At 47.5% G+C, this 26,505-nt stretch overlaps 1 protein-coding gene across 1 annotated transcript in view; it reads right to left on the reverse strand.

Annotated features, from left to right (window-relative positions):
• cwc22 (CWC22 spliceosome associated protein homolog) overlaps nt 1-25,693 on the reverse strand; it is a 31,197-nt gene extending 5,504 nt beyond the window's left edge. The window contains exons 1-15 of the mRNA XM_062534179.1: nt 25,598-25,693; nt 23,191-23,305; nt 20,240-20,472; nt 19,730-19,782; nt 19,460-19,534; nt 18,991-19,275; nt 17,026-17,154; nt 16,480-16,648; nt 16,323-16,376; nt 15,870-16,005; nt 15,476-15,682; nt 14,656-14,718; nt 14,195-14,299; nt 10,943-11,027; nt 5,961-6,021 (exon numbers count right to left, since the gene is read on the reverse strand). Coding sequence (XP_062390163.1) covers nt 5,961-6,021; nt 10,943-11,027; nt 14,195-14,299; nt 14,656-14,718; nt 15,476-15,682; nt 15,870-16,005; nt 16,323-16,376; nt 16,480-16,648; nt 17,026-17,154; nt 18,991-19,275; nt 19,460-19,534; nt 19,730-19,782; nt 20,240-20,472; nt 23,191-23,305; nt 25,598-25,660 — 1,833 coding nt within the window. The 5' untranslated portion in view covers nt 25,661-25,693. The remainder of the gene's footprint in view (nt 1-5,960; nt 6,022-10,942; nt 11,028-14,194; nt 14,300-14,655; nt 14,719-15,475; nt 15,683-15,869; nt 16,006-16,322; nt 16,377-16,479; nt 16,649-17,025; nt 17,155-18,990; nt 19,276-19,459; nt 19,535-19,729; nt 19,783-20,239; nt 20,473-23,190; nt 23,306-25,597) is intronic.
• Between the last annotated feature and the right edge of the window lie 812 nt (nt 25,694-26,505).

The raw sequence follows: 26,505 nt of genomic DNA on the forward strand, positions 1-26,505 counted from the left end.
GGCGGCGGCGGCCCCGGTGACAGTCGACCGGCGGAAGGGTTTGGGCGATGGATCACTGCGCGCGAATGATGAGAGCCGCTGCGCTGCGCGCATGTCATGCTCTCCCTTTCGGAGCTCTCCAATCTCAGGTGGAAACTTGAGTTGTTAACGATGAGCAGGGGCACCAGGCTCGAGAGCAACCTGGCCTTGGCCCTGTGGCTCGGTCATTAGGTGCAAGACAGGAAGCATTTAGATGGATTTAGACGGGTCCAATTTCAAACATCAGCTGAGTTTCGAGGCACAGTGTGGCTCCATCATAGTGACTATGAGGGAGGTTAAGCTAAGGTGAACAAGTTCCACACAGCCTTTTGACTCAGCTAATTCTTCATTTTCATGTGTGAGCAGGGAAGTCCTTCTTAATTAAACAGCTCTGAATCCATTGGCAGCATTAGCCTCCCGCGTTGGCTGTATAGTAGAAATAAAATAGAAGAGAGAGATGGAGGGGTTTGGGGGGGGCTTCGGAGATGCTCGTGAAATGGTCACTGATTCAGTCATTAACTCGGCTAATGCCTCAATCCATCACTGGGGCCGGGGACTGTGGGAGCACACGCAGACCTGTGAGAGCCTGTCCAAGAGGGATCAAGGAAAACAAATCTGTTAAGGCGGAAGGGTCCGCAATCCCCCATCCCCCACATGTCCAAGGCAGTTGCCCCATCCCATCCCATCCCATCTTGTTCCCCACCCCCAAGTGTTGTTGATCCGGGCAGGCAGACTGCAGCTGGGTGGGGGGGGGGGGGTCTGAGGCGGCGGGGGTTGCATGCTGGGGCTAGCCGGCTCAGGAAGGGCAGGGATTACACGCTCATCAGCTACGTTTAGTTCGCCTGTCTCAGCACCTATGTCTCCTCTCTCGCAGGAGGAACACTGGCCACCACACTGTGCTGTTTATAAAGCAGCAACCCTCACTATGCAGGCCCAGTGCTGACCGGCTTTTAAAGGTTTAAAAGCTCTCCAATTAAAACAAGGGGTCCACAGATGCAAAACATTCTCCACAGATCCAGCACAATTAAATATAAGCGAGCACTGCTACAATGTGGTAGGGGCAAAAACCACTCTTGCACCAACAAGCACAAACAAGCTCCTTCCTCAGAGTCACCGCATTTGTTCCTTAGTTGCTGTTTTTGTGACCGGACATCTTATCATTAACTACATTACAGTTTACAGTGACACCATGACGCGCCAATGAGCCAACCTGTCAGTGCCCGCTGCCCACTGCCCGTCTCCCGCGTCTGCAGCCCAGGCCCGGCTCTGGGCTCGGGGCTCCGACGACCTACGGGAAGCACAGAGCGGCGGAAGGACACCGTGATTGACGCTGACCTGACAGAAGCTCTACCCGGGGAGAAGCACTTGGTGATATCCGTCAGAGGCAGGGGGAAAAGTGAGTTAGAGTGAGAGATAGAGTCAGACAGAAAGAAAGAGGGAGGAAGGGACAGAGGGAGGGAGGGAGAGAGAGAGAGAGGGAGAGAGAGAGAGAGAGAGAGAAGAGAAAAAAGAGCATCCCTGATGTGAAATCTGTAATGTCAAGAGCAGGGGCTGACTGTTTCCAGAGATGCCACACCATCTGCTCGGCGCGCACAAAAAAAAAAAAAAAAAGATTGGAAAAAATAGTAACGCAATCCCATTACCCTCTATTAAAGCAGTGAGAGATAGAAGAGAAGAGACGTTCATGCATTTACAAACCTTACAAGCCTCTCATTGCCTCCTCTTAGGCCAGGCAGCCCATTTCATTTACTGCCAAATCAGCCTAAGGCAAGGCAGATGGGCTGGAGGCGAAATTCATTTCAAAATTATATTTTCATCACAAATCAATAACCACTTACCCGTAGCCCTTTCAAGAATATACTGGATACCCGATTCACAATCCATAAGAAATTATGCATCATCTTGACAAGATCCTTTGATCTTCGAATAATAACCTAATGGTGAGATGGATTATTTTTTCGTACAGTACATGCTGGCCTGATATTTAACCACCCATGACTCTTTCCCTCTAGGAGAGCTCGAGTAATGGACCAATCGAAAGCCGGCTGTGGCTACACACGATGAAAGTAAATATGCACATGGAGCACATGGTCCTGTAGGTAGGTGAAGGTTTAGCCCTTTGCTCTCCTGACCTTGCCTGCAGCCCTCTCTCCAGTCATTAAGGGAAGTGAAGTTCTGTGGTAAACACAGGAATTGGTTCCAGGCTAAAGCGCCGGGACCAGCCCCCGAGTGCAAAGGCTTTACGAGTAAGCTCGCTCAGACGGAACACTGAGTCACCCGAGCACATGTGACTTTGAACGGAACTCTGACAGACACGGAACAGAATGCTCCGTCTCCCTCTCCCTGGTGCACTCCCTCCTCCTCCTCCACCCACCTCCCCCTCTCTGCCTTCAGCAGGAGGCTGACCCCCTCGTCTTCTGGGTGGGTGATCATGTACACTCTCTTTAATGCACCTCGGTGCTACAAGACTGGTGAGGGGAGGGAAGGGAGGGGGGGGGGGGGGGGGGGGGGTCGAGTGGTGTGGCAGTCATGGGAGGGCTATTACTGGTGGGTTCCATTCCATCACCCCACCACCATGTATGTAATATACAAACTCCCTCCCTCTCTTGGTATGAAAATCACTTGTCAATCAATAATCTGGTGGCCAGGAGGGATGCCGTGAAGAGGTTTCGGTGTGGAAAAAGAGAATTTCTCCGTCCATTTACCCCTGGCGAGTGAGAAAACCAACGCAGACTTCCAGGGCTGGGGATAAATATTGCATGTCATGTTAGTTCTCCAGGAGTCCCGAGCAACATGAGAAACTCAATATTATCAAGCCCCCCCCACCACTCACTCAAACGCACTCCCTGAAGTCCGAGGTGATAAAATATGTTTTACATCTGCTGCTGCTCCAGAGCGCTGTGTTTACTCACATGGATGAGAAAAATGGGATCGGCTGCACTCCACGGAGAGCCCCAGTGTGGCTGGCCAATCGCCAACGTAATAACGACCCACCAAATGTGGAGCCTCCGTAGGGAAGCCCACTGCACCACAGGCCACCAAAGGACAGCTGGTCCTGCATTCGAGGTTCACCACCACCACCACCACCACCACCACCACCACCACCACCACCACCACCACCACCACCACCACCGGGGACGACCACCATTTCACACTAAGGTGGGGGGAAAACCCGGAAACACACAAATCACACGGAACTATGCCGTGCCACACATGTGTATGTGCAGATACAAAATCCCTGGGCCCATACTTTTGGAAACACACACAGATGTGCATACAGTACAGTCTCCACTCTGGATTACCCCCCCTTTACCCAAGTGGAGCTGGCAGATGCTCAAGTCATGACACCACATCGGCAGGTGTGTGTGTGTGTGTGTGTGTGTGTGTGTGTGTCTGTGTGTGTGTGAATAATGAGAGCTGCAGCTGTACGGCCGTGTGATTCACTCCTCGCGGTGACGCGTTTATTGCCTACACGTCCCATAATCACGCCGCCGACGCCGCTGCCAGACGGTAGGCTGACACCCTCGGACGGCCGAGAGCCTCCGCTAATTTTCGCTCACACCTCTTCGGGCTCCCACTGGCAAGCTGGGCCCGGGCTCTCGCCGCTCGCCACCCGCCACCGAGTGGAAATTTGGCCGAGGCCGTGGAAAAAGGGGAAAGAGATTTGGCCGCGGCCGCATCTGCTGAAGGGCGGGGACGCGCGGAGAGACAGTGCGGTTACAGTAACTCCGGCGAGGAATCAATGGGCTCTTTCAAGCCCCGTCGACCGTGTCATTAGTCACGCCACCAGGTGATGTAAAAGCGCGACGCTGGTCCAATGTGGCACAAATATTCCGTGTAGGAGGAAAAAAGAAACCCGACGTGGGCCAACCGAACGGAGCTCGGCCAGACTCCTGTCCTGAGTAATCGGCGCTAGCCCGCCTCACAGCCAAAGCCAGCGCGTCTACTGTTTATACTGTTCAGTGACTGCTGAGAGAGTAACAAAAATAAAATAGCCGAGAACTCCCCTCACTGAGATCTGTGAGAACACTTAAGGGCGATATTTAAATTGGCCTCAGCTCAGAGCACTCCTTTCCAGCTTTCTCCTTCAATCTCTCCTCTCTTTCACTTTCACTCCATCTCTGCTCGAATTTACGTCAGCAGAGTAGGGCCTGCGTGTGTCGTGTGCATGTGCGTGTGTGTTTGAAGAGGGGTGGGTGTGGTGTGGGGGGGACAGGAAGCAGCTCTCCTTTCCTCAGCGCAGGTGTGTTTGTGTGTGTGTGCCTGAGCTGATGACGCAGAGACTCTGTGGAGGGTCTGGAGTGGGTCCGTGTTCAGCACCTCTGAGCTCCAGCAGAGAGAGCAGAGAACACTCCTCTCTAGCCGCCCCCCACACCTCTCTCCTTCTGTCCCTCAGATCCAGACCCAGGCACTGCCAGAGACACGCTCCCCTGCTGACAGGAGCACTGGAAGTGTCCCATAAGCACCAATATCCTGCACCACTCCACTCTGGTTTTCACCACTTCCCTCGTGATAATAACGCCAAGGGACAAGGGAGTGGCTAGAATGTGAAAGTGGTGCGTAGTACACAGGTGCCCTTACTTGTATTTCAGTGTGTTTGTGTGTGGGGGGGGGGGGGGGGGAGAGAGAGAGAGAGAAAGAAAGAAAGAGAGAGAGAGAGAGAGAGAGAGAGAGAGAGAAAGAGAGGGAGAGAGAGTGTGTGTGTGTGCGTGCCTAGGTCCAGAAACCCAAACAAATCTTCTACAAGAGGTTAAGGAAAGCGCCGTCAGCGACCTCACATAGAGGCGCAGGCCTTCACACAAAGGCGGCCGTCTCAAAGAGGCCAGTTGAGTTATACAACTGGGTCCTTCAGGCAGCCAGCACAATGAATCCATCATGAACACCTCAGCAATTCCTTTCTCCAGCAGGAAAATGGAGACAGATGCAAAGGCGCACATCCTCCACGCTATTCTCCCCGTTCTGAAGAAGCCTCTTGCACTCAAGACATTATTCATTTATTGTCCACTTTTACACCAACGGCAGAGAATATTTCCACATATTTGGGTTTTTTTCACCCCCGAAGTACAGGACAATTATAATCCAATGCCCAGTACGAAAATAAATAAATAAATGAATGACTAAAAACACATTTGGATTAACATGTGGAGACCCGTTTCATCTTCTTGCCACCCTTTTCACCCGCTTCTCCCATCAAATGATGCAAGTGGCACATACAAATTAGCTTCAAACACCTTTCAAGGAACACTTTGAAGTCTGCTTCTCGGGGCCCGGGGGAACAGACACAGTAACAAATCCCCGTCACGCGAGCCGCTAAAGGTCAAACGCACTCATTAATTCAGGGTCAAAACCAGTCGACGTCATTCGTATGGAGATCTTCCTCCAACGCCCCCTTGCAATCGCAGGGAGCAAGGCAAGAATTGGTATGGACTGGCCCAGACGCCACTAGCTCGTCACTTGATTTAAATTCAGCTTGCGAGCTACTGTCACAGCCTGCTCCTTTTTGGTGTCCTGGACATTCCTTTTCTCTCTCTCTCTTTTTTTTTGCCGGTCGGGGTTCTCAGAGCATGGCTGTGACCACAATCAAAGCCGGCCACTTAGGCAGAAAGGCATTTGATCAGTTAAAAAACTGCTGAGGGGGGAACACCCAGTTGCTTAATGAATGTTCTTTCCTACTGTGAAGCTTCAAAACAAGGATATCGGGATGACAAATGTTTCCCGAGTGACTACAAAGACTCGAAAGACCAGCGACCATGGAAGTAAATATTTAGATGATAGGGAAAGAAAGACGCAAACACTGAGAAAAGAACACACCACCAACACTGGCACAAAAACCGATCTGAACCAAACCACGTGGCATTATGATATTTACTGGGTTAACAGAAGGGCTTGGTAGCTTGCGGTTACAAAGGAAATAACAAAATGTTCAACAGTCACACACATACCGTTTGGCTGTCAGGGAAGTCCATCTTTATCAACTTGTGGGCACACTCTTCAAAGTCCAAGCTGAGGAGAAAGAGACAGGGAAAAGGTCAATCACAGAACATTGGGGAGAAAATACATCACTAAATTATTCCAACCTGACATTTTTTTTGAAAGTACAGACTTGGTGTGTGTTCCCAAACAGAACATTTATGTTACATGTAAAATACAAATATAAAAGTAGAATTATGGAGTTTTGGTATAAAACTAGCAACCTACAGTGCAGTGGCAAAGCTGCTTTAACCAAGAGCTGAGTTGATGGATGACTGCAGGGTGAATAGGGTTTGAATACTTATGTAACTTATGTATCAAGATATTTCTGACTTCTCCTTTTTTTCGATGGGTGTTCCAACCCAAACCACACAAAAACACAGAGCCTAGCGCGGAGGCCCCATGGGAACAACACTGGTGTTCATCTGTCATTTATGTGACCGTCTTCCAACCCATATTGCGTCCCTCAAAATTGGCAAATTGTCGCATCGTGTTGCTTCAACATACACTTTTGATGATCAGAAATGAGCGGATGTTTAAAAATACACGCCCAAATACATCCCATTGCCTTTTCTACCAATTCCTAGTACTAACTAATAGATAACTCATAAATAACACCAGCTAATCAGGCCACACATCAAGCGGGGAGTCATCCTGGCATCTCATTCCCACTCCATCTCCCACAGCCACCTAAGATGTCTTCACCCATCAAGTCGGAGTTGATGTTTGGGGCGAAGCTAATGGATAATGACACTCGTTTTTTAAAAAGGGCCAACACAAAGGCAGCGCATGTGGGTCATCTCTGTCGGTTTCGCTCTCTTCTCCTTAACTTGTTATTTCTAGCAGCGGAGAGGTGAGAAGCCACTTCCAGCTTCTAGCAGCTGGAGACATTTTTTACTTATATATTTAATTTTCTTATTGGTCCCGTCTGCGTTCCCATGAGAGGCTCTCTCTGAGAGACGGAAATAGAGTAAGAGAGGGAGCGAGAGAGGGAATGGGGAGAGAGAGAGAGAAAATCAGAGATGTAGATAGAGAGGGAGACAAAGAGATTGAGAAGGGAGTACTGCGACAGATAGAGAGGGAGACAGAAAAAGGAAAGGATAGAGAGAGAGAGATGGAAGGGGGAGGGAGAGAGACAAATAGAGAGGGAGAGAGACAGAGAGAAGGGGAGGGAGGAAAAAGGGTGAGTGGTAGGTGAGAAATGTGCTGCCCTGGGGCACTGCATCTCCGCCTGGTGTCCACAAGCTAGCTGGCTGGCTGGCTGACTGGTTGGTTGGTTTGGTTGGTTGGCCAGACATCACTGACCTTCCATGTGACACGGATGGCTGAAGACGCGGTCACATTTTCGCCAGCGCGCTGCAAAACTAGGCGAGCCGTCAGAAACCTTACGCCTCATTCAGGCATTTCTCATTCGGCCATTTCTTTCTGCAGCCCTCCGACGGCCGCCGACGGAAAAAGTGCTGACAAACTGACACGCTGTCACAGCAGCCACCTCATCTCGTCTACGGGCATTTTTCTCCGTCTAATGAAAGCACTTTTTCATTAAAGTGAAGTCATTCAGGAACTGCTCAATGCGCACGGCCAAATGTTTACTTGTTATTGATGGGGGGGACATTATTTCATGCTGCGGTAATTTTATCAAGCAATTGTTTCGTAATCCTAACGGAACATTTTAGCATGCTGAATAAGAGCGAGAGAGGGAGGGAGGGAGGGAGGGAGGGAAGGGATCGATGAAACCTGAGGTCACGGTGAAAAGAAAGAGGCCCGCTTTAACGGTAACATTTCTTTTGCTTTTAAAATTCATTTTCCGCCATACAGTAATCTGTCAAAGAGCAGCGTTCCCACAGGCCAATAATGGGGCCAAAGACTTTTCCAATTTTCAGGAAATGCCAACCTTGCCAATGGAGAGGAGTGAGGCTTGGCACTGAAAAACTGTGAGCCCAACCCTCCGGCAGAGCAGGGTTACAATGGCACTCGCATCTCTGAAATCCCCACGGTCAGGTATAAAGATAGAGGGAGAGAGAGAAAGAGAGAGACAGGGAGAGAGAGGGATAGAGAGAAAGAGAGACAGGGAGAGAGAAAGAGGAAGAGAAAATGTGAGAGGGGGAGAAATATAGAAGCAGAGAGAGGGAAACCAGGACAGAGATGGAGGAAGAGAAATACCACCGCCCAAAACAGATCAAGACAACACAAAAAATACCAGTGAACACACATCCTGCTGAGCGGCACACACTCCACGACAACAAGAGATTTGTCCACGATATCTTTCCAAACATAAAAGCTTCAAAAGCGGCACACAACCAAGGCTCTCCAAAGGCTGAACATGGAGCCCAATGAGCCCAAACGTAACAATATAGGTGCATGTAATCACTTATTGTAACCTTTTTACGAGATATACCTTTAGTAATTCCAACATGGACACCAGCCAAAGATTGTAAGGGCTTTCAAGTGCACCCTTGAGACGGTCAAAAAATTTGCATGCAGGCAGGGAAGGGGGGGAAGGAGAGAGTGAGAAAAGGAGAGTGAGGAGAGAGCAAAAGAGAGGGGGGGTTATCCATAGGGACCAGCACCACTCCACTTCTCTGGGAATGAACCAGTGACCTTGGAGCTGAGAGCACCAGCAACCAGCTACCAACTGAGCAGAGCAGGGCAGGGGCGAGCCCTTCTGTACGGACCTGCAAGGTCGACGTCTGCTTTCCCCAACGCCTCCCCATCCCTGTTGCGTTTCTGCTTTCCTTCTGACATACTGCAGTCACCCATCAGCACACTAGAATAACAGGCTGAGGGATTACATAGATGCAGAAAATATTCTGATCTTTTTTTTCCTATTCCCCCCCCCCCCCCCACCCTTCCTCCTTCCTGTTGTTGACGTCCCCAAAGCGCCAGAGAGTCCTGATGAGAATCATGGGGTGTGTTTCTCCGTTAATCGATAGATTCATGCTGAAGGAAAGCAGCACTGGGTTAATCTAATTTCCTGGTGGGTCACTTATTAAAGAGGGAGTTTTTCCCTGCACCGCACCCCCCTCTTGCTGATGCGCCCTCGCTGCAGCCTATGCATCTGCACCAGCTGTTGTTCCGCACGGCAAAGTCAGAGGGGGGAAAAGCAAACTGGTCCACTGCCTTTCAGGTTGTTTGTGCGTGTGTGGAATGGATGTGTGTGTGTGTGTGTGTGTGTGTGTGTGTGTGTGTGTGTGTGTACATACATGTTTGCATGTTAGACAGCCGACCATGTGTATGCGTTAAGGTATTGGGGGGGAGGGAGGACACTGAGTATGTTTGTGAGAGAGAGAGAGAGAGAGAGAGAGAGAGAGAGAGAGAGAGAGAGAGAGAGAGAGAGAGAGAGAGAGAGACAAAGAGCGAGCTCTGTAGTGTGTGCTTGGGAGGCAGCAAGTGCGTGTGAGAATCCATAAGCACGCGACACGCAGGCCCACTCTGCCTCGTCCTCCGAGGGCATTTAATTAGGAGACGAGAGACAGGGATGCATATTCTATGTCACCGCCACATAGCTGGAGTGCCTCTGGCCTATTTCGCAGCGCCACGCTGGTGGGTTAGCTTGCGAAACCGCCCTTGAAGGGCTGGCGTATATATACATTCGCGGGATTAAAAACCGTCGCTGGTGTTCACACCGCGCTGATGAAAAATACATACGCGGGACGTGTGATCCGGCTCGTGGATGCGGCGGCGCGGGATTAGAGGATGAGCGTCTATAGGATGAAGACGAGCGTCTATAGGATGAAGACGAGCTGGCGGGCAGAAAACACGGCTGAGGCAGGAGAGCGCGGAGCTTTTTATCTCCAGCGCCGCTCTGGTGAGGGAAAGATGCTTTTTGGATCATTGACATGTGACTGCTCAGCAGCGCCCCGGGCCTCGCGTTTACATGGGGGGGGGAGTGGGTTAACGGAGGCCTGTGCGTGCGTGTGTGTGTTTGTGTGTGGTGCGCGTGTGTGTGTGTGTGTGTGTGTGTGTGGTGCGCGCGTGTTTAGTGTCAGAGTGAATGCCGACACATTTCTATTCCCTGAGCTCAGCAACAGAAAGGGAAGAGCAGAGCCACACAGTAAAGTAGACCCACTTCAGCAGCACGGCAACACCGAGCGGGAGAGGAGGAGTTGGACAAACACAAACTTAGGAGATAAAATATAAATAAATAAATACCGAAATAAATACCTAAAATACATAAATAAATAGCATAGCATGCCATGCCTTCGAGGCCCCATGCCTATAAGATAAGATCCCTTTCTGTGGTTCCTGGGCAGGGGAACAAGTTCTGTTGGGAGGGGAGATTTATGTGCATTTATCTGCTTTGGGGAATTTCATCGTTCATCGTTCATCTTCTCCTCCTCCTCCTCCTCTCTTATTCCTACGGGCTTCTCCTCCAGTCACAGAACAGCAGCACTGTTGCTTTCCTGCTCTCTTGATATTGAATCCTACTTAAAAATAGAATACCATCTCTCACTCTCTCTGTCTCTCTCTTGTTTGAGCATTCCCTGAGCCCAATCTACCCCAAACCTCTTAGAGCACACACACACAAACAGTTTTTCTGTTTACAGCTCCACCATGCCAAATTTCAATTAAATCACACTTATGGAAGGTTATTAATTTTGCACGTGCAAGGGAGCTGCACCTTTTTAGCTTCCAAGTTGTAAAAAAAAAAACCCTCCTCCTTAAATGCCACTTGAAATGGGATCTAATCAAAACTGTGATTCCTACAGGACCTGCCTTTGGGCTCCTGGACATGGCATTTCCATCTGTGCTCTTTGATTTATATTTATATATATATATTTTAAATAAAATCAGTCTCAAAGCTCTCAGAGTTGTGCGATCCAAAAGACTATTTTTGGGCACAGAGTCACATATTTAGCAGCTCCTGCCTTGCTATTTTCTGCTGACATTTCCACGCCAGCCAGGAGAGATCTCTGGCTGGGCAGCCTTGGCACGCGACGCGAGTAGCACTCACCTTGACTGGATGGCGAGATAGATGGTGCGGCGAAATGCGACCAGGTTCACTTCTGTCTGGTCGAAAATAGTCACTTTCTCCCCCTCTATAAAAGGAAAGCAAGAAGTCGATAAATAAACAGAATGTGGATGGTGCTCTCTTTCACAATGGTTTTTTTTGTTATATGATATGTCTCCCTCCAGAGGTCAATGCATTTTTTCAGTGCTGAAGCTATTTTTCCTTCTACTATGAGGGAGGCTTTTTCTAAAATGGCTGCTTTATTTTTGGATAATCAAGCCTCCTATTTATTTACATTACTGTACCATTACCATAATGGCTGCTATAGATGGAACACTGTTGTTTCTGCTTATCTGATGTGCATTTAACATACATGTTCTAGATGCACGTACACAAATTGGCTCTCAAAGGACCCAAACAATTTAACAAGAGCTGGGTGGGTCAGATAGGGGTTTGTAATTGCAACCTTATAAGCAATATACATACATACATACATACATACATACATACATACAGTTAAGCCCAAAATTATTAGCCCCCCTTATGAATTCAGACATAATCCTTTGTTTATACATGAAAATGACCATTTCCAAGAATGTGCCTAGTTTATACGATTACAGAAGCGCAAATACAGTATGCCCACAAAGTTTGATGATCATTGTTTACTCATGCTCTGATTTGTGACAAGAAAAGCAAGAATTGACATGTTCAAAATTATTAGCCCCCAGACCATTAATAGTCAATAGTGTAGCCTTTCTTTGCTTCAACTGACAACAACTTCTTTGAATAGTCTTTTACTATGTTGGCACATATCTCTTAAGCACTCTTTAGCTCCAGCTCGTCCAAACTGCATGGTTTTCTTGTATGGACTCTTGCTTTAAACACGTGCCACAGATTCTCAATGGGGTTGAGGTCTGGTCTCTGTGTAGGCTATTCCAGCACCTTGATTTTGGTATCCTTTAGGGCGTTTTAGACCACTTTTCACTATGCTTTGGGTTATTATCATGCTGAAGAACCTGGTGGTGACCCAAGCCTAGACTAAGAGCAGGCGTCTTGATGTTATCCCTCAAAAGGTCAACATAATCTTTCTTTTTCATGATCCCATGCACCCAAACAAGGCTCCCTGTGCCTGAGACAGCAACACACCCCCATAACATGATGCTCCTACCACCATGCTTCACTATGGGAACTGTATTTTTATGGTTGTAGGCCTTCCTTTTTTTCGCCAAACATAGGCAACATCCATGTGCCCAAACAGCTCCAGTTTAATGTCATCAGACCAAAGGACAGTTTTCCAAAAGTCATTTTTAGCTTTTAAATGTGCATGTGCAAAGTGCAGTCTGACTTTGAAGCACCCCTTTTGGACTAATAGGTTTTTTCTCAGCCGATGACCTTGGAGGCCTCCACAATAAAAATCCCTCGCTACTGTCTTCCTCAAGACTTTAACCCCAGAGGTCTCAAGGTCAGTAACTATCATTTTGGCGGATGTGCAGGGTTCCTTGCTAACATCCCTGATGATTTTTCTCTCTAGATTGAGATATTTAGCATTTTCATCCACACTTAGGTTGGTTATGCACAAACTTGGAACTCTTTGTAATTTGTAATGATGCCGTGCACGGCTGTTCTACAGACTGTGAAGCATCTAGAGATTACAGTATAGCCTTTCTCCATATTATAGGCCTCAATGATGTTCTTTCTGAGGTCCAGACAGATTTCCTTTATCTTCAGTATGCCTGTAAAGGCAGTCCCCCCTCAGACAGGTGTTCAAGTGCCTGTAGGCCTGTTCCTTGAAGTCTTTAGGTAAACAATCAATGCTGGTTGGGTGTTCAGGTGTTGTCTGGACATTAACTAACTGCAAAGGTGTGGCTTGAAAGGTGACAGGTTGGTCGTGTGTGTTTAAAAGCAAAAAAATCACATGGGGGCTATTAATTTTGACCACTCCACTTTTCACACAATTTGAGATTAAGCATTCCTAATAATATATTAACACTCCAAAATGCACCAGATTCTACATAGTAACACTGGAGAATGTTTGATTTTTAAAATTTGATCAGGGATGAAAAATTTAGGGAGAATTTTAGAGTAATGTTCCAAAATTTCAGGGGGGCCAATAATTTTGGGCTTAACTGTACATACATACTCTATTATGGAAACAGTTTTTAAAAGAAACCATGTTCTAACCACTTATCTATATGAATTCAGGACTCTCAAAAAACAACAGAAGTTCAAAATAGCACAGTAAATATAACCATGACACGTTAAAAAAAAAGGTAAAAACGGATTTCGTTAAATTCACTATGCAAATTCAATATCTATTCATATAATGATGGATCCAAGTGGGAAGTGGGAAGGCTGTGTTCACAAAACCTATTAAGAAAGAAAAGCAAAACACTAGCGGGGAGTGGATGGGGACAGGATGGGTCCAACAGCAAAGCTCTGCTCCAGGAGCAGGGGTGGGTTCAGCCAGGGTCACCTGACTAGCGGCCCAGCCCCTAGGTGCTGTGGAGGAGAGGCTTGTGTCCTCAGGAAGATGCTGTGATGGCTTTTGTGTGAGTGACTGAAATTGAGCTTGACGTCCCGCCCGGCCCGGGCATCACCAGACTTTGTCAGGCTCAGTGCGCGTGTGTGTGTGTGTGTGTGTGTGTGTGTGTGTGTGTGTGGCCAGAGGGACTCAGGAGTGCTGTGATTTCCTAATGGGCCTGGTATGCCACACATTTCCTGCCGCTCCACCTCCCAGGGGGCCCAGATAGCGGGCAGATAATCACAGTGGGCCACAAAGGACTGCCTGCCACTGCCCACAGTACCCTTTCCTGACAAACTTAAGTCAAGGCGCTCCAAAAGCACTTGAAAATATATACCAGGAACTAATGAACTGGCTGGCTTCAAGGGACTGCTTCCCCGACTGGAGGTGAAGACAAGCCTCAGGGTCCTCTGAGTGGGATCAGGGGAAGCAACATGTGCCTGCCTTGTGTTTTCTATTAATTTCTCCTCAAATTAAATACGGTTTTCTTTATTCATAGGGACCTCCCTATCTGCCTAAACTGTTGGCATCAGCAAAGTAAAAAAAAAATGCAATAACACAAGACGATGCATCAAGAGGAAATAAATTGGCTGTCTAAAAAAAAAGTCCATAAATGAAAATTCTTGAGAGAGAGCGAGCGAGAGAGAGAGAGAGAGAGAAAAAAAATCACTGTTAGATCTCAAACTATAAGGGGCACTTTCATATGGGCCTACAGGCAAAAAATAAAGTCTTACCCTCGCCAGCTTCTGCCTCCTCATCCTCATCCTGGTCGTCGTCGTCGTCATCGCTTCCCCCCTCTCCGTCGTCCTCCGAGCCGCTGCTGCCTTCATCCAGAATCTCTGCGGAGGGGTCACACAGGGTCAGAGAGTGCCGCTGCCCCAGATCGCGTTCATTTTCCACTCAGCTACGTCCCTTAACTCCAGGGTTACCTTCATTTTCCAGAGGACTGTGGCAATTATTCTTGCCTCAGAGAACAAGCTATTCGAGGCCTATTGAACGATAATAAAGTTGCTTTTGAACACCCGAGCGCCATATGCCGGGCTGGAGCTGACTGAGCAATTAGAACACAATTAAAATTCAAATGCCCCCATTTGAAATGCTAGGGAAACCAGGGTTGTGTATCGCCGGGCGCTTCTTATAATGGGCGGTAATGTAAACGGCTGAGTTGACACCGGGCGGATGACGGTCAACTCACCCCGCTTAATCGCTTTGTACTTCTCTTCATTCTCCAAGAAGTCCGGGTCCATCTTGAAGACATCTGAAATGAAAGAGAGAAAAAGAGAGGGATAGAGAGAGGGGGAGAGAGAGAGTGTGAGAATGCTGTTGTTTTAATGGAAGTCATTCGCTTGCAATTACACATTTCTACAGCAATTAAGTCGCTGCAATCGAGATGTAATCAGAGGCAATTACCCATAAAGACGAATTCATTGTGCATCAGGCATTATTCATAAAAGGACTTAAATGTGGTAATGGCTTCTCCTACACCCTGAAGGAAGACTTGTATAGATTTTCAATTAGGGCCGTTTGTCTGTGAAGCCACAAAAAGATGCTTATCCGCAAATTGAACAAACATAAATAAGTAGCGACAGGGGCTAAATGTCAGGAGCGAAAAAAATCCAACCCCTCAATTACGCGCCGCCAGCAGGGACTTGCTCCTGCACGAACCACGGGCTGCAAGAGCGAGAGATCCCGAAAGAGGGAATTGGAGGGAGGAAAGGAGGGGGGGAGAAGGAGAGAAGGATGTGGAGAGACCCATCGGGACGCTCTGCGTATAATTAGCTTCTAAACGTCTACAATGATGGGAGCTAGCACGCGGAGGAGAGGGGAATTTACCTCCCGGCAATTAATTAAGCCGCGGCCAGGTTAGACGAGCAAGGAGGCCGGCACCGATAACATCTGGACATCTCGTCGTGCTCCAGTGGTCAAGGAGGCACCGCGAGCGGCCTAAATGTTTACGGCGTGTACACGGCACTGGACTGTGAAGTGAAAACAAGTGTGTTGTCGAGGGCTCTTACTCAGGATGTCCTCGGTGTTGTAATCATCTTCCAAGGGCAGCATGTGTGTGAACTGGTCCTCCTCCTCCACGAGGTCCAGGCCGTCGGGGATGATGGGGTGGTCCTTGAAGCCGTCCTTGCGGATGGCGAACATCACCTCAATCATGTACTGCACGCGTTTGTCAATCTCCGACTCGTGGAGGATGTTTCTCAAGCGTTCAAATATAGCTGAAATGAAAACGGCAAAAAAAAAAGTCAATTAAAGCCGTCAAACCTCCACATAGATATTCTACACTCATAACTGAAAGACATAAACAAGGAGAGACCCTGACTGAAGAAGACATTGCAAAATCATACGTTAATGACAAGTTAATCTCTTCACGATATTCTTCCAGCGAAACAAACAGACTGGTACCGTTAATGCCTCGGGGCGAGACCTCGGTGAGTTTGAGGCCGCACTCCTTGAGGAAGCCGATGGCCACCTCCACGCTGTCGTCAGTGGGCCGCTCCAGCAGCAGGGTCAGCATCTCCAGACACAGCACCTCGTGGGCCTGAGGACACAGGACACGCCAGAGGAGCAGTGTGAGACTACGCACAAATACTGCGCTCAAGTCCCATCAAGTTGTAGTTGGACACCTGAACCTGAATTTTCAAAGTGCTTTCTACAGCAGCAAACAAAGGGCGAACATTCGAGGCAAAAAATGCGTTCTTTGAACGGTCCAGACTGTTTTTAAGATAAGTTTTAAAATGGTAACTATTTGTCAAGTGTCCATGTTTGGTCTGAGGATGTACTTCTCTGCCAACATTCACAAACAGTTTGAAGATGTTCAGAGATAATTCTGATGCATGATGAATGAGGATGACTTACCACATTCTGATTGATCAGATGTGCCACAAACTTTGAGGACGTCATACACTGCATCTGAAAAGAGATGAAAAAAAAAAAACAAAGTCAAATTTACAGAACTTTTCTGAAAAAGATCAGAACAAGGAGAAAGAAACTAGGAGTTCTTGAAGTAGTTCACCTTATCGTTCCTGCGGTAGCCTTTCCTGAAGTTCAGGATGAGCCTCTTCAGAATGAGTTCTCCAATCTGGGGGAACTTGGAGTTGATAATGGACACAAGAGCGCCGTAGACGTGGGTGAAGATGGGGGAGGCGCCCTGAGCCTGGAGAATGGATCTAGCCATGAGACCCCTGGGGAAGATCAGAGAGCAATAACGTTTACACTCCGGTAACAAGAAATACTCTTGCCTGATGTGTTGCCTCAGGGCTTGCTCTTGGGGATTCACAGAGAATGGCGTTCTTTGCCTCTGTCTCACCAACATTTGTACAATAGAGCTATCTCTTGGGCTTCATCATTGCGAGTCCCCCTAAGGACGTCTGTCCCTATCACTGTGCTATGCTTACATCATTATCATACTTAAAAGTCACAGTCCTACTCTGATCAGTATAGCCTGCAGCACTATACAATGCAGACAATACAAACAGGCTCTATCTTAAGACAGATAATCATATTAGAAAAATGACTTCATGAGCCAGGGTAGGACCTGTTGGACTTCAGGAGGACTTACCGGCCCCTGACAATGTTTTCCTGCAGCAGCTCCTGGATGATGTTGCCGATGTTGGACACGTTGATTTTGTTGACGAGACCGTTGATGGACTTCTTCAGGGCCTCCCAGCTCATCCTCTGGTACGCGAGGCTGAAAGGAAAGCGACACTGAGATCAGACCAGACCCTATGCTCTGCCGGTCCTCTCTCTCAAGTATGGTCTCTTTATGAACTCCGAGATACTTCTTGCAGGAGAGAAAAATGAACACCATTGCAAGAAAGAGCACATATATAAAACACTGTTGATGTAAAAAAAAAACGATCTTCGCCCCGCTCCTTTTTTCCTTAAATTTCTGAAGCGATACTGTCCATAACTTCTGGTTTATTCCACCGGCGAGACTGATCATATTTATGGTGCCAACAGCGCAGGCCGTTAACACAGCGGCGATCTTAAATTTTCTATGATGCCTTTTACTGGCCCGTTATATATGGTGGGCAGGGGAGGACGTTTAAAGGCAGGATTTACACAACTAGCTCCTAGAGGACGGCAGGACTGTCAACTCTCTGTCCTTCAGTCTCAGGCATTCAATAGTGCCCCCCCCCCCATCCAAAACTGCTGACTGACATGCTCTTCTTCGCAGGATACTTTTCTCTTCTTTCACTCTGTGTCTCTTTCCCCCTCTCCATCTGTCCGTCTCTCTCCTCTTCCTCTCCTCTCTCTGGTCTCCTCTGAGGATTGCCATGTCTGTTATCTTTTTCATTGCCCTTCGCTGCTCTTGATATCGAAGCGGAGAAATCTCTGTCTAATTATCACCATCTAACTTCCAATCTCCCAACTGCCACCCCCAGGGCAGCAGATGCTAGAGGTCCTTGGAGGGGGGTGAGGCGGGGGGGGGGGGGACTGAACACACCTTGAGCTATAGATATCCGCCCCCCCGCCCAGCTCTCCTCGACCCTCAGGGACCATCAGGTGGCTCTTGCTAAATGATGAGCTCCTAACCTTGCTTAATCTCTCTCTGAGTACCAGAAACCCCGCAGCTTAGGAGTGCCCTTCGCGTCCCAATGGGCTCGGCGGGGGTTGGCCTAACGTCCGCCGGCGGTCATTTCCTGCCGTTTCGCGTGCGTCTGGGCCCATTTTCACAAGACTCATTATTCCACTTACGACTCAATAAAAACCCCAACAGATGACGCATGCCCCGCCTGCCAATTTTACGGCCCAGTTCACTGCCGGCTATTGATCACATATAAAAACTGTTTTGAGGGAAATTCCAAGGGAATCAATCAAATTAACGGTCTAGACCGAGGTGAGACCATAAAGCAAGCGAAATGTGTGGAGTGCTCAATTTAATGATTCACGCCAGTCATGTTGACAGCAATGTGTCACAGACGCAGGGCTGCAACAGAAGCTTCCTAACAAGAAGTTCTTCATTTCAGCAACAAAGGCTTTAGTAGCAGTTCTCCTCACGGTTACTTCATCTCCTGGATTCTCTAAGTACACTAACTGCCAAAACAAGCATTTCAGCATCTAAAATGGTAAGACGCACATGAAGATGGGGGAAGTTTAGGGTAGGGTAGAAGAGTCTAGTTTAGGGTAGGGTGGGGTAGAGGAGTCTCCATTAGGGTAGGGTAGAGGAGTCTCCATTAGGGTAGGGTAGAGGAGTCTCCATTAGGGCAGGGTAGAGGAGTCTCCATTAGAGTAGGGTAGAGGAGTCTCCATTAGGGCAGGGTAGAGGAGTCTCCATTAGGGCAGGGTAGAGGAGTCTCGATAAGGGCGGGGAAGACCTAGTTTATGGGGTGTCCATTTTCCACCGTTACTTATATGAAAATGGAGCTTCTGAGAAAATGCTTCCCTGGTGGATGAAAATAGGCTCCACAACGGGCTGCATGTCTCATGCAGCAAAAGTGAATGTCAACATAGGTGGCGAAATGAAAATCAGCTACAAAAACAACAACCATGACAATGTGTGAAACGGGCCTAAGGGGCTCACCTGCTCTTGTCAGTGATCTGGGCCTGCATCATGCGCAGCTTGGCCGGGGGGATGTAGGCCCCTCCTGTCCGGGTCAGGATGGGGTCCAGCTCCTCCTTCTTCTTCTTGACCGGGGGCTCCTCCGCGTTGGGCTTGTCATTCTGCGACGGGGACGGCGAGCGGCCTCTCCTCCTGTACTCCAGGTCACGGTCGCGGCTGGAGCGCCGCTCGCGCTCCCGATCCCTGCTGGTCCGCCGCTCGTAGCGCTCTCGATCGTAGTAGCGGTCTCGGTCTCGATCTCTGGACCTGTGGTGGAAAAAAAAAACAGAAGCGGTGCCATCGGCACAACACAGAATTAGTCCAAGAATAATCAATATAACAAATGTAATCGAGTACCCACAATCAGGGTGGTTCAGTTCTCCTGTTGATTTAAGAGGGGAATTAGCAGGGGTCATCTCGTGACTTTGACCCCGTGGCTGAGTGGGCTCACCTGCGTGATCGCTCATAGCGGCCTCGAGGAGACCGCGATCGAGATCCGGATCTGGAGCGGGACCGTCTCGATTCGCTGGAAGACAAGATGTGATGTGAGGACATTTCTCCTGATGTGAACTAGTTGCTGAATAAACCACTTGCACAGATGTTCCATTAACAAGGCATGAGAAGGAAAGAAAGAGAGCGAGCGAGCGAGCAAGAGAGAGATAGAGAGCGAGAGATAGAGAGAGAGACCGAAAGCGAGCAAGAGAGAGACAGAGTGACTCACTTGTTCTCTGGAGATGAACTCTGTCGCTTCTTCCTCTCATCATACGAACCCCTCTGAAACAGACATGCAAGCGTACACACACACACACACACACACACGCCTCTTTAGTTTGAACTGCAACTATGAAGTTCATGAAAAATGCACCAATACTGAGTCTCCTTTGTCCCCACACTGTGCCTTTGAGCCTTTGTTTCCACACTGTTGCATTCCGAAACAAGACCATTTTGCAGGCATTCAAATCATACATACATTTGCACTTATTTATTTAGCAAAAGCTGTTCACAAAAATTACTTACGGTACAGACAAACATGTTTATCAAAGCATGCGTGTTACTTCTTCCAGCTTATCAAACCCATGACCTTGCCATTGAACCAATGCCCTTGACCTTTCTCTACCAGTTGAGCCGCAGGATCACTCGCCACTGCAATACTTCATTAGAGGCCAATTCAACCTCTGCTGCAGCGTTAAGCACGTCAGCTTCGACCCCCGAGCCCTCGATTGGCGCTCACCCGGACGTGTGCGATGCTGCTCCTGATCTTTGGCGCCGCAGCCCCGTCGCTGTCCTCGTCGCTGCTCTCGTCGCTTCCCGAGTCGCTGTCGGAGCCGCTCTTCCTGGCGTCGTTGTCGCGGGGGGAGCCCCTCTGGTCCTCTGGGCCACCGCCCTTGGGGGAGGCTTCTTCAGGGCTGCTGTCGGCTCTCTCCTGCTCGGCTTCAGGCTTCCTCACAGGGCTGGGGTACCGCTCTGAAAGACCCGCAACAGACAACAAGTTGCTTTTTTATTTGGGTGGATAAGCATTTTTTGCCCTCTCAAAAAGTGTTCATTATGACTGTATCTTAAGCTCCATGGTTGCTTAACAGCCTGCTTCTAATCCTGCTGTAAGGAGCCATATCCTGACTTAACACCGATGATAAGATTTCTAGATCGGCTCGATCGTTTGCAGGTGGCAGGTGAAGCGCAAAGGCAAACGTTATGAAGATAAATGGGGATCACCATTAATCTGTCCAAGATATGGGCAGAAATGTCAGCTCTGGGAATGGTTCATTGGTTTGTACCCACTAGATAGGGGCCCGTTTTATTTGTATTTCCTTTTCTCCACGGAAGAAAACCATGCCAACAGCAAGGACACCTGTCGTTTCTGTCCCCGTGCGCCTCCTCGGTAGCAGGTGACCGACCGCGCCGGCCGTCTCCACAAACCCAGTCTGACATTTGCGGAGCAGGGGGAAGTTAATGTTCAATAACAGAGCCACTCAATCGGCGCTGGGGAGCATGAAAACTCCATTAAATAATTATGAAACGGACGACATTCAGCACAGCTCCCCGCGCCCGGGCAAGTGAGTCACAGCCAGTCATAGTCACCAGCCTGCTGGGCTTTTCACCGCCTCCCCTCACACTCACCACTATTCACCTCCATTCAGTCTCTACCTGGAATGGGTGATATATAACCTTACCTAACCTTCACTCCGCGGCCAAATACAGCTCTCAACACAGCCAGCGCTTACGTTCCATGTGCCTTTCACACAGAACAGAGGTGAACTAAATTAGGAGTTTACTGAATTTAGAATTAAAGCTTCAGAATCAAGAGCATGTACACCATAAGAAACCACCGATATTAAAACATCACATTCGAAAATCGCTTTAAAAAAAAAAAGAAATCATTTTCAGACAATGGAAATGATGCCAGGCAGTATTCCTTTCAGCAACATCTTTGACGACCTGCTTCCTTGCGCAGCAAGAGTTCTCAACCATTCCAACAGCACAGCTGCCCTGGAATAATAGCATATTAATGGGCCGCTGTTCCAAATGTACACCAGAGAGGACATTCTGGGGCTGGAGTCATAAATTCCTAACAGCTCTCCGCACTCACAGCGAGGGGTTCCTCGCAGGCAATGGCAAATCAACTCCGAATCCAGAGAGCAAGGCTCTTCAGGGGTATCAGCTGCGGCTGAATTCTCCGACACTTTGTCAAGGTGGGCAGTCTAGCCTTCAATTTGCAGGGAAGGGTGTGGTTGTGGTGGTGGTAGTGGTGGGGGGGGGCTATAAGGCAACATATCAGTACGGCAAGAAATGAAAGGAGTTCTATTGAATTCTGAGCCCATTTTGAGGTGGCCATTAGTTACCCAGAATGCCGAGGGCCGTTACCTCCTACCTGTTTCTAAATTGCCTTCCCATCTAAATGGAGGACGCAGGCACTCATGCCGCTACATAGGGGGTGAGATTTTATGCAGCACTTAGCGTCGACAAAGATGGACCAGCCAGGAGAGATTCATTACGCAGCCTCCTTTTTATACAGTGGGGCATCTCAAAACAAGCAATTTCCCAAATCTTGCTCAATGTTCAGCTCTATAAAAATGACGGCCTGGGTAATTGCCTCTCATATCTTTCCTCCCTCGAGTGCAACTATGGTATTTTGCAACGAGGAAAAAGACTATAATTCTGTTGAATACGGAAAGTGAGTGAGGGCCATAGGCAGACAAACCCACTGCAAACTCAATATTCTGCAGAATTACTCAATGCACTGTTATACTCAGGCTTTGACACCAGACACTGACTGGAAAGCGGAGATAGTGATACAACCGTTAGCACAGGGGACATATTTCACTCTATAACGTTAAAGAAGACAAATAAATAAATAAATACGTTTTGCCCTTGGTTACTATTTCCGGACGGCAGAAGGTTTGGGTTGCCTTCTCTCGCCGGTCTCGTATTTGCAACAGCTCAGCAGAACGGATGATTGGAAGCATTATCTGTTTACGGACACCCAGGGAGGGAGCCACTGGGCGCGACGGCCCGAAATGAGGCAGAGCAGCTGGGTACCAGCTGATCAGATCGATCGGAGGAGGAGGAGAGTTAAAATGGCAAGGTGGTGGAGGATCAAGGCCCTGGCACTGATGTAAACACAGATACAGCTTCGACCACTCATCATTACGTTTCAACAAGGTGAACTTTCCAATCATGTAAATCACAGTGTAGTTTTTGATTATCAAAATGACTTGTAAAACAGCCTTTTTCAAAAGAAGCTATCAATTACTCAGCCCACCCAAAGAAATAATATCAGCATGGTAAAAACCATAACAAGGTCAAGTTATTACAATGATAAACTGTGTGTTTCAGTTATTACAATGTGGTTCATTACAATCAAGACAATCTGACAAAGAGCCAAATCTTACTCTCTTACGCGATCTTAGGGTAAAGTTCAGGTACACAATGACCTTAATGTGTAGTTTACAGCAAGCTATGGAGAGACAATGAATTTGAACTTAAGGACCATGTCTGCAGAAGGCTGCTATCCTGGTTTCATTATATTTCCTAGTAACGCAATAAGCATGCTGCACCAAGACACCGTGGGGATTGTGGGGATGGCAGCACTGTCAGTGGTGGTGGTGGTGGTGGGGAGAGGAATCATTCGTCTTGCAGGAAAAATCTCTGTTCTGTCTGACGGGTAAAGTGCAAGCGACTCACCTGCCCTCCGCCGCCCCCTCCCCCTGGTCTCGGCTCCATCATCACTCTCTCCATCCTCTGACAGGCTCCTGCTGCGGCTCCTCCGGGGGCTGTCCATTACTGCTGGGCCCGAGTGCTGCACCGTGGGGGGAGAGAGGGAGAGAGAGAGGGATGGAGAGAGGGAGAAAGAGAGATAGAGAGAGAGAAGGAGAGCGAGAAGGAGAGAGATGGAGGGGAAGAGATGGAAGCAAAGCAGGGTGAAGGAGATGTAAGTCCAGGGAGAGAAATAAAAGAGAAAAGAAGAAGGCAAAGAGAGAGGCAGAAAAGGGGAAAGAGATGGAGGGAAAGTCACAGAGAGAGAGAGAGAAAGAGTGGGGTGAAAGAAAGAGAGGGGGATGAAAAACATAAGGTCAAGAGAGTGTTCTGTTTTTAAAGAAAACACAGTTCAGATCGGTGAGCATGCATCGCTGGGAGCAATGGGCATAAATAAAGGAAGCTGCTGCCAGCCATGGAGCTCCTCGGGTACACAACCGAGAAGCATCTGCATACTGTACTACAGGGTTCACGAGGGCCACAGCTAGCCGAGGCAAGGTTGTAGCGGAGTCAGAGAGAGATTATGGAAATGCAAACCGTGGGTCAGGAAGACTTATAATTTCAACCAAACTCAGGGCAGTAAAACAGTAAACACAATAGCATATTTAAATTGGTAAAAATATCACACTGAAATTTGCATCCCGCCTCTGCTTAACCCAAAAGAAAACAAGGCAGAATTGGATAGAAGTGTGTGCTTTTTGAAAAAAAAAAAAAAAACACCTTTGCCATCGTGTACCAAGTCCACAGCTGCCTCATGTTCAGTTTCAATCTCAATTCAATTTGCCATTTCAGCAGAGCTGGCAGGAGACAGAGTGACCCTCTCTTTCTCTCATGTGTTGGTAATGCAAGCCTCACAGCAACACACACTCATCCCAGGTGTGGATGGATACAGTGTAGGGAGGGCAAAAGAGATGGAGGCATTTCTGATATCGCCTCTGGCTTGCTGTCCTCTGCAGAAATGAAATGCCTTAGGAGACTGTTTTTTTTTTTCTCTTGCACTTATCTATGCCCACGGCTGTGCTAAGCTTGCAAGTCTGTACAGACACGTACTTGACTGTGAATGGGTAGCCACTCTTCAGATAATAGACTGCTTGTGCCTGGGTAAGCATGAGTTTAGTGTTACCAAACACTTCATAATAAAAGAGAAAAATCCAAGAACATGTCTTATGAACCACTGCTTTCTCTCCAGGACAGACATACCCAACAAGCTGTCTAAACTGCTGAGAGGTGAAATCCAAAGTCCAATCGTTTGAAATGGAAAAAGTTGAGACTGTAGGCCTACCTTATGTATTTTAAATTAATATGCATCCATAGACCCAAACACATTCACATATCCATATTCTGTTTTAACATGAAAATATAAAGATACACCTGTAGGCTACTGAAATGTCAATATCAATGAAATATTTAAAACAAGCAGCATACACCTGAAGATGCAACCGTCACTCAAGATGATTTAAACCATTGCTTCAACTGAGCAGCCATTTGACAGCTCATTGGTTTAGTCGCGCGGTTAGAAATAACAAACAAGGACTGTAATACCATTGTAAGTGTATTTCATAAGACATAAACTGACGAGGGCCACCGTACTTCGCTAACGTTACTATGACGTTTACTTATAAATGAGCTAATGGACTGGCAGGCAATATCTGATTAATAACCTGATAATCTAGTCAATCCATATCTTAACCGTTGATCTAACATGTGCCTGCAAATAAAAATGTGTATACGGTGACGTTAATAAGTTCACAACTCAGTTAGCAACTTTACTTGAGTTATGATGTTAGCATACATTCAGTTGGGATTAAAAGGCAATTCCGTGTGTCAAAACAAAGATCCTTCATTAAACCAGAGTAAACACAAAGCAACAAAGACTAATACTTCTTCACTCGCTAACTACTTAACACTAGCAATCAAATGTACATAAAATCCAGTAATGTTACGTTACAGGCTATGCTAAAGTTAGCTGACATCAAAATAACTTGGTTGATCTATTTGTCCCAAGTTAGTCTTCTCACGATAATCAACTTGCCTTAAATCACGACAAAATCACAACTTGACACATAACTACACAAATAACCACAAGGATTACATTTCTAAAACGTGCAAACTTTCGCTGTCTAGCCAAATGCTACCAACAGTGCGCCCATGTGTTTGTAAGTTAACGTAAGTGGACATGTTAGCAAGCTAGATAGCTCTTTGTATAGTCCGTAAGGCCTGTGCTAGTTAACTTACGTATTTACATTAAATATCAACTTCTCAACTTACTCCAAAATTATATTGACTTTTAAGTATAAATTTACTATTTTATTGAGCCAACAGCACAGCGTCTTACCCCATCTTCAGACGCGTGTGATAAGCCTATTTCGATTTCAGACTCGTTCGATTCAGCCGCCATCTTCCTGCTCCTCTTCCGCAAGTACTACTACGGAGAGCTGCGTGCTCCAAACAATCGAATCGCTTTTTTCGTTGGACCCACATAACAGATTTCCACTGCTCGGACTCCTTTTTATTATTATGGCAGAGTAGGCATACAACGTTTCACTACTCTGTCCTCCAGCAGAGCAGGCAGGTTATCTTACGATTTTAGAATGGGTCCACTCACCTCAAAAATAAATCTTAGTAATTTCAAATGATAGGCCACCTTGGAGGTCGTTAAAAACACACCAGTCACTTATCAGAATTGACAACTACATAATTCCTTACAAATTTGTGCCATTTGACACACTAAGAGAGAACACATGCATTCAAAGTAGCCAATAGGATAATCAATGAGGCAGAACCAAATCAGCTTGGGATGCCCTGCCCTACAGCATTTAGTAGGCCTAATCATAGGTTAGGCTGCAGCAATAATCAGCCTATTTCAGGAAGCCTAATCTGTCTGAATTAGAAGACAAAATCTTTTTTTAATAGGTTACACATCTACCAAACTATCTTACCATTATAGTCACAAATACATTCTAAATGATCACAGAAGCTTTCTGAAATGCTTTTTTCTTTCAGTTTCAGTTCTTCACAACGACTACAGCTACTCACCAGCGAAAGGTCAGCCTATAGTCTTTTCTAATCTGCTCAATGCACACACACACACACACACACACACACACACACACACACACACACACACACACACACACACACACACACACACAGAGAGAGTGAGAGTGAGAGAGAGAGGGAGCTGAGGGAGCCAAGAGCAGACACAGAGAGAGCATCATCGATGTCCCTTCGGCCAGACGAGGT

Source organism: Sardina pilchardus, chromosome 4 (genome assembly GCF_963854185.1).
Source record: "Sardina pilchardus chromosome 4, fSarPil1.1, whole genome shotgun sequence".
In the NCBI taxonomy this organism is placed as follows: domain Eukaryota; kingdom Metazoa; phylum Chordata; class Actinopteri; order Clupeiformes; family Clupeidae; genus Sardina; species Sardina pilchardus.